This window comes from Solanum stenotomum, chromosome 7 (assembly GCF_019186545.1).
Source record: "Solanum stenotomum isolate F172 chromosome 7, ASM1918654v1, whole genome shotgun sequence".
Lineage (NCBI taxonomy): Eukaryota > Viridiplantae > Streptophyta > Magnoliopsida > Solanales > Solanaceae > Solanum > Solanum stenotomum.
In genome coordinates this window covers 3,399,050-3,408,341 of record NC_064288.1, presented here as the reverse complement: position 1 = coordinate 3,408,341, position 9,292 = coordinate 3,399,050, and the positions used below count along the sequence as shown (strand labels likewise).

Here is a 9,292-nt window from a genome sequence, read left to right as displayed (position 1 = left end):
CTCTTATATTTTATGAAGACTTCGATTGTAAAGAAAAGTTTTAAATTTTCTGCTATTTTCATATGCTTTAATGTTCATGATATGCTAAGGGCTTGTATAAGACCTCCGAATGGTCGAGTACGCCGTGTTATGACTAGGGGGTGCTCTCGGGTCGTTACACACCTACTCTGCCAATCCTAGAGTCTTTTCTACTATATCCTCTCAAGTCCATCAACTAACTTTATTAATTGATAAATCCTTTTTTATTTCTCTTGACTTAGACCACACATGATTCAACACCATCACAAGTAATTTGAACTATCCAAGGATCCCTGAAACATTGTTTACATTATTTAAGAGAAAATAGTCAAATGCCCCCCAACCTATTACCGAATTTTCAACTACACACTTATACTTCACGGGAGTCTTATTACCCCTATACATTTTTAAAATGGAATATATAGCCCCCTAACAGGTCACACCTAGATTTGTGTTAGAAAGTGAATACACTCGCCCTTGCCACGTAATATATATTATTTTTTAATTAAAAAATATTATCTTTTCTTTATTCTATTTTTCTTTTATATTTTTTCTTCTCTTTCCAGGCCCTTTCTTCTTTTCTTTTTCTTTTTCTTGACAATTGTTTGATGAAACTTTTTCTGTCATTGAAGATAAAATTTCAAGTTTTATTTGTGACGGCGTTAAGCTTACAATAATGAAATGTGCAGTTATGAAACTTCAAGTTTTATTATTGAAAGGTGAAATTACAAATCTATAATATTATTTCTTTTATTCCAATGATCAATTTTTTTCCACCATTTTCATCTACCTTGCAAACATCAAAAGTTCGTCAATCAACCCAACTCACTCCTTCCTTCCTACCATTAATATTATCAAGTCTTAAACCTTTGATATATCAAAAAAACTCAAGTTCAAGAGGAGTTGATGACACATTTCATGTTTTCATTATCGATGACCGCAACGACAATTTTGAAGAGTAAAAATCTGTCAAGAATTTTGATTCCTAACCGTTTCATCCATCATTTGATTGATACTCAAGTTAGTTGCATGGTTGCATTTGTCGAATTCTTCAAATTGGGGTAATGGATACATAACAATGAATCTTTCCATTTATATTTTCAAAATCATATATGGATTTCATTGACAACTTAAAATTCTTTCAGAACTTGAATTTAAATTATTAAATTAGTGCAAATCAAGATAAGAATTTTCCAACCCATTTGGCCATGTGATTTGAAATGTAAAATGATGATTAACAATTTTAATAATATTAATAAAGAGGTGATTTTCAAAATTTCCTAATTTCATGTGCAAATTGAAAAATCAAAATTCTAGAATCAAGAGAAATAATGAAATTCCATGGTGAATTCAATGAATGTGACGGTTGTGGTGGCTTAGAGAAGGTGAGTGGTGAAGAGATTTGGTTTATGTTGTTGTGAAGAAGAAAGGAAGTGAATAAGAAAAAAGAATAACTAAAAACACACATATTTATGAAAATTTCAAAAACAAAGTTTTATTACCTGTGTTGGTCCTCACTCTCTCTAAAAGAGTGAAATACACTCACTGTGCCACGTAAGTGTCTAAGGAGTAAATTATTTTAGTTTTAAACGGTTCAGGGGGGTGATAGGACACCTGTGAAGTTAGAGTGTATAGTTGGGGTTTCGGGTATAGATTGAAGGGGCTTTAGACCATTTTCTCCATTATTTAACATGCAATTTCGGTCTACACAAAAACCACCCTAGTATTTAAATATATCAATTCGTCCACTCAAGGATTAATATGTGATAAATACAACACAATATATAAACTCGATCTACTCACAAAACCAACACATAGAGAAACACATGTACCAAGTGTGGTACCCGATCTAACCGTACGTCAATTAGAGGTGCGTGTTCGGCTCTTCGGTTTAGTTTTATTAAACTTTGATGTGTTTCTTCGATATTTGGTTTTAGAAAAGTGTGCACCATATATCAAACAAAACAAACTCGGTTCGATTCAGTTTAATTCTGTGTTTTTAAATCGATTTTCGGTGCGAATAAAAAATAAAATGAGGACAAAATCAAAGTATAAGATACCTAAATTTAAACGCCATGGAACACTTGTTGTTCTAACTAAAAGACTATATTTATCTTTGTCAGAAACATTGTGCCTCAAGCTACTTCTCAAGAAAAACAAGGACGAAGACAAGTTCCTTTACATAATGTATATTGATAAAAAATATGTTTTGGTTCCTCTTGGAAATTAATATTTGAAGTTAACTATTGAACTATACATTTGTTACTACTTTGATTTGTTTATGAATGATTTAATTGTTAATTGACTTTTTATTTTTAGTTAAGAGAATGCATATATATATATATATATATAAGTTCAGTTCTTCGGTGCACCGAAGTTCTGAGACTCTTACATTAGAGAAACGAACTTTTGAGAAAATAACACCGACACCGAATCAAAAAACTGAAATTGAAGAACTGAATTAGTTCAGTTTGATTTGATTTTTCGATATTTATGTCCACCCCTACCGTCAATAAACTTGTACCGGCATAGTGCCCGAGCTAACTAATAAGATATTCCCTATCAGGAATGGTAGTTGAGCTAAGTGAATATATGCCAAACATGGTATCCATGCCAACTAATTAGAGATATCATGTATAGTACATGTGCCAACCATTAGTCTGTACTAGACATGGTACCCGAGCTAACCAACAATCTCATATCGCAATCACCACTGAGCTAAGTGAATATATGCAATTGCATGATATTGACACAAGCTAACATTTTAGTTTATACTCCTTTTACCTTCCTAACAATCAGTTATAACAGTGATACCAACGAAGCAGCCAGTGAACACATATAACATCAATGGAAATCAAACAACCATCAGCTACTCTAAAAGACTCATTCTAGACCATTTTTCCTCATAATCTGATTACCCACGATCAAAAGGTAACACCCGTTGACACCCAATTTTGACCTAACATTTTCAAAATTCAAAATTCATAATTTTTAAGTTTTATTTATTCAATAGTTCAAAATACAATTTTTTTTATAATTTTAAATAAGTTTATCAATATTTATCCTTATTTGTCAAAATTTCAGGATTTTTTATCAGTTAATTTTAATTACATTATTTTTGTTACAGTCGGTTAAATACGTTCAAATATTTGTTCATTTTAATTAAATTATTATTTTTGTTAAATTGCATTTTTTACATGTCATTAGTTACGTTGAACACATATTTTAATTTTCATTTTAATTGTTACATTTGTTAATATATTCATCTTGATATTTTGCACAGTCTAGAAATTCATTCAAATATGAATAAAATTTCATACACATATATTTTATTAACTAGTGGTTTTAGCTCATAATTTTAAGATAGTGGCATTGTAATATATGTGGTTTTCGATTTTCTATATAAGGAATAACTTGGTCATTAAATTAGAGAGGTGGTGACTAAATTTTAGAATTAGGTTTAAATTTTCAGAAATTTTACTTTATTATTCTACAGTTCATTATCTTTCTCCGGCGAATTTTCTGACCAGTTACCACCTAACCCCATTGATCAATTTTGCCTCTTTGTTCAACCACCACAACTCCGTGAGCTCACCTGAAACAACCTCTATTCCTCACTTTTCTAGCTTTTACCAGACCCTTCACTCACTTTTTCCGGTGAATTCAACTCTAACAACAACTAGAGAACTCCATATACCAAGCAAACCTTCTCGCTGTCATCTCCCTCGCAAGAAACAAACCCAAAATCGATCCAAAAACACCACCTGTTTCTCTTCTTCCAGCGAACAACCACTGAGCTCTGAGTTCCAAACCACCGGAAAACACCTGAAACAGTAGCAAAAAAACCAACCAAATCTCCATTGTTTCCGGCAAACGAAACCTTACTAGACCCCAACTCGAAACAACCACCAAAACCCCTTCGTTTTTCTCCTTTTTTCCGGTGAAAGAGTCACCGGAAACGACCCCAAAACAGCAACTCCAAATGGCCAGTCCCTTTCCTTCTTCCCCCTTTACGATTTTTATTTATTTTAGAGGTATTCCGGCAAGCACCAACGACCAGCGAGTTCGAATCTATCCACCTCTATTTTACTCTCCATTCTCTATAATTGGAGAGTAAAATAGAGAATGGGCACTCCAACCCATTTCCAAATCACCCTCTATTCTTCAAATTTAGAGAGTTGAATAGTAGTTTTTCAAATTTGGAGAATTACTATTCACACTCTCTATTTCACCTTTTCATTATTTTATTATTATTTATATTACTTTCTAATTAACATATTATTTTACATATAATTCTATTAATTAAATATCTAATATTCATAATTCCTTTTTAAATGTAATATAATATTTTAAAAAATATTATTTAATATATACTATTTTAATTTCAAATTAATAGTATTTTAACTTTTTTTCTAATTTTCGTGAATAAAATAATTTATTATTAATTTTCATTATAAAGAATACGCAAAATTAAAATGGCAAGATGAAAAAATTTAATTTAAAAATACAATACATGATATGATAATTTAAATACAAGATAACAATACAATACATAACATAATATTATACATATAGAACGTAAGTTTTGCTTTTTACCATGGGATGGATTTCACTTTATTTTTAACCATTGGATGAGATTTTCATCCTTATCTCAAATTTTTTTTTTAGATAAGTAAAAATTATCTATAAATATTAATAGGACAGTGTAATCTTCATTTTCACCATGGGATGGATTTCACTATATTTTTAACCATAGGATGAGATTTTCATCCTTATCTCAAAAAATTACTTCTAGATAAAATAAAATTACATGTAGATAAATAGGATAGAATGTAATTTTTATTTTTACTATTGGATGAATTTCACCATATTTTTAACCGTAGGATGAGATTCTCATAGTTATCTCAAAGTTTTTTTAGATAAATAAAATTATATGTAGATATTAATCAAGTAAAACTTATCCGCACATAATGTATACAACAATCTAATACATGCATCTCATGTGTTTGAATTAATAATTCATTTTACACAATTTTAATTAATTAACACGTGTTTTACTTTATTACGTAACAATACAAATTGTATTCGTTTAATGTATACACCGTGTGGATAAGATTTTACCGTATTAAGATAGAATGTAATCTTCATATTCACCATTAGATGGATTTCATCTTATTATAAACGGTTGGATGAGATTCTCATCCGTACATTTAATATTTTTTAGATAAAACATTACATATTCTATAATGAACACCATTTACCACTTGAAGTCTGCACATTCATTTCATTTCAAAACATATTAAAGTAATTTGGTTTGTCCTTTGAAAATGAATTTCAATCTTGGAGATTGTTCTAATAATAATGATGAAGATTTTTCTTCTTCGTCATCATCTTCGTTAGATTTAGATTTTTTTCCTAGTACAGAACACCATGATAATTTAATAAATCAGCTACGTATGAACAACTACATGTTCCAACAAGTTCTACAAAACCATACTAATGAAGTTTTCATAGGTGGCTCCATTCCAGGTCATGTGGTAATCAATCGTGATCGTGAGGCGACTGATGATAATTTATTTCGTCATTATTTTTCAGCCACACCACGCTTTAATGATGCAATATTTCGCCGTCGTTATCGAATGTCCCGCAATTTGTTTCTTCGTATCGTTGATGCAATTAAAGATCACGACACGTACTTTGAACAACGCATTGATGCACTAGGTAGATTTGGATTATCTACTTTGCAAAAAATTACCGCTGTGTTTAGAATGTTGGCATACGGTTTGCCAGCGGATTCCACTGACGAATACGTGAAAATTGGAGAGTCAACTACGATTGAAAGTATGAAGAGATTTTGTCGAGCTATTGTAGAGGTTTTTGGTGAGCAATATTTGAGATCACCAACACCTAACAATGTTGCGAGGCTTCTACACATTGGTGAGCAGCGTGGTTTCCCAGGAATGTTAGGTAGTCTAGATTGCATGCACTGGAAATGGAAAAATTGTCCAACGGCATGGGCTGGGCAATACACAGGTCGTAGTGGATCACCAACAATTATTCTTGAAGTTGTTGCTGATTATGACCTTTGGATATGGCATGCTTATTTTGGTTTGCCTAGCACCAATAACGATATTAATGTTTTAGAGTCATCACATTTATTTTCCAATCTTGCTAGCGGTATTGCGCCTCCCGCCCATTATGTTATTCAAGGAAAAGAATACGATATGGGTTATTATTTAGCTGATGGTATATATCCTAAATGGTCTACAATTTTTCAAACTATTTGTGATCCTCATTCCCAAGAAAAGAAATATTTCGCGATGAAACAAGAATCGTGCCGAAAAGATGTTGAACGTGCATTCGAAATTTTGCAATCTCGTTTTGCAATTATTGCAGGACTCTCACATTTTTGGAGAAAGGAAATGCTACATGATATAATGACTATATGTATTATACTGCACAACATGATAATTGAGGATGAACGTGATTTCAATGCACCAATTCAAGATGCCGTAGAGGTTCCAACTCCAACTATAGAAATGGTGGTAGATGAAAATCTCCGGTTTGAACAATTTTTAGCTAGACATAAAAAAAATTAAGGACAAAAATGCTCATTTTGAACTCCGTAATGCATTAATAGAGTATTTATGGGAGCAACGTAATAATTTTGAAAATTGAGTGTTTATGTAATTGTATGTCACTTTTATTTGAATTTGTCCCCTAATTTATGTATTATATTATATTTTCTTGCAATTTATGTTATTTAAAAATTTTGAATAAAAAATAATTTTTTATCACGTTAAAAATTATATAAAGTAATTATTTGGGAAAAACGAAATAAAGGATTTATATTATGAAATAAGAAAATAAGAATGAAATTGAAAAAATAATATAATACTGATGAGAGAGAAAAAGATTCCTTTTTAGAAAGTAAAATAGAGAATTGGGTTGAAGTTGCTTGTCTGAAAAAATAGAGAACTCTATATTTGGAGAGTAAAATAGAGGATTGGGTTGGAGATGCCCTAATATGTTAAAGTTGTCCTGTGAGCCATTTTGTTTATTTTACTTTTGTTATTTACTAATATTTTAATAATCTGTTTATTTGCTATTATTATTATATTATGGTTGTGTGAATCGTATATATATATTAATTATTATATATTTTTTGGAGTATTTCTTATCTCTAATTTGAAAGATTGGTCAAACATTGATCCTGATATTATTTTGTTGGCATTGTTAGAGTAACTTAAGGAGTATTTTGATTTATCTTTTCCTTCATAATATAATTTTGAATTGATTTGCATTTTTCTTATGAGTATTTATGTTCTACAATACCCTCATTGCAATGTTAGATTCATTTATTAGTTCTAAGTTTATTCTGAATTGTTTATTATTATTATTATTATTTTGAGATAAAGTAATTTGTTTGATTAGGTGTTTCTTATATGTTGGTTATATTTCTCAAATTATTTGAAATATTTTGTCCTTTCATTAAATTTATATATTTTGTTTGTTAAAATTGGCCAATGAGAAAATCTCTTCATCGATTTTGGAGGCCTTCCTAATGTTAAAAGACGGAAATTTATTTTAAATTCATATATTTTGTTTGTTAAAATTGGTCGATGAAGAAATTACCGTCTATTTTCAAGGCCTCCCATGTTAATAAGACGGGTTTTTATTTTTAAGTTATTGTTTAATTCATTTAGTTTTATTAATATTTATTTATTACTAACACTTTTACTAAATGTCTTTACAGGTACATAGAGTTGCTTCCCATTGAAGCTTATTCGAATGAAGTTCGAATTATATTTTTTATATAGCGATGTTAGACAAACTTTAGGTCATTTCTTATATTATTGTTTCATTTTATTACTTGTGTTTATCACTTGTTTATTATACATTTATATTTGTTTTTATCTCCTCCTCAATTTGAAAAAATGAATTCAATCGGGACCCACAATTGTGAATTTCGAAGGATGCCTAACACCTTCCTTTCNTTATATTATTGTTTCATTTTATTACTTGTGTTTATCACTTGTTTATTATACATTTATATTTGTTTTTATCTCCTCCTCAATTTGAAAAAATGAATTCAATCGAGACCCACAATTGTGGATTTCGAAGGATGTCTAACACCTTCCTTTCGGAATAACTTGAACCCCTTACCTATAGTTTATTGATTTCGTAGATATGTTTAAATGGTTTCCTAGTTTTTCCTAAAATTAGGTGGCGACTCTTTTAAAATTCGTTTATTCTTAAAATTCTTTTAAAATTGAATTAATTGTTTATTTTTTTGAGTCACCGTGACGTTTCTCCTTATTTGAATAAAGTAGGATGTAAACAACACCCGTCAAAATAACACCTATCAGGCCATCACTCATCAAAAGGTAAACATTAGCTAATCAAGTTCACTACCACCTCAACAAAAATTAATAACACATTTAACTATTTAGACTATGTGTTTGAAGGCCTATACATATAATCTCCCTGTAGCTAACGTTGTATTATGTAATTAAATACATGTCTAATTATTCAGTTAAGCCTAGCTTATCTGGATGTCAAGCAATTGCTATAGAACTCTGAACACAAGCTTTTGATTCTGTAGGGGCAAATTTTGATGGACATAGGCCTAAAATTTGTGGGTCTTGACTTCCTTTACGTTGAAATCCCTCATCTCCATTGTCCCCAAGCTTCAAGTAGCTTGAGAGGGTCTTTTGAGTAACCCTAGTCTATTTTACTATTGAAGTGGCAGAGGAATAATTAAAAAAATTGACTTTTTGAGTTTCTATTCCATCAACCCCACTATCGCTGCTATAGCACCGTCGATATAGCAAGAAAGTTTCAACTATGGCTGGATGGCATCAGTTAGATCAAATTCAAAATCCAAATTTTTTGTTGTGCCACCCCAATTTAATGTGGTAGTGTATTTTTAAAAAAATTGAGATTTCACACGAGGTGCCTTTTGAATAACGACGGATGGGTCGTATCCCAAAAGGAACCTTGTGCGAAATCCCAAAAAAATTGAAATACACTACCAAATTAAATTGGGTGGCACGATGAAAAAATTGTAATTGGAACTTGATTTGGGCTGATGTCATCCCGCCATAATGACAAAAATTTCATTATTGCAGTGCCACTGTAGTAGCGTGTCAGTCGTTATAGTAGGCTTGACGAGATAGAAACATGGATTCTTTTAATTTCCTCCTCTTTAATGGTAAAATAAGCTAGGGTTTACTCAAAAATACCCTCATAAGCTGCTCCAAGCTTGGGAACA

The 9,292-nt window shown here is 30.8% G+C and overlaps 1 protein-coding gene across 1 annotated transcript; it reads left to right on the top strand.

The window, feature by feature from the left end:
• The first annotated feature begins 5,345 nt into the window (after positions 1-5,345).
• LOC125871291 (uncharacterized) lies at positions 5,346-6,451 on the top strand. The gene is made up of 2 exons (XM_049551884.1): positions 5,346-6,280; positions 6,415-6,451. The coding sequence occupies exons 1-2, from the start codon at positions 5,346-5,348 to the stop codon at positions 6,449-6,451; spliced, it is 972 nt and encodes a 323-aa protein (XP_049407841.1).
• The last annotated feature ends 2,841 nt before the right edge of the window (positions 6,452-9,292 follow it).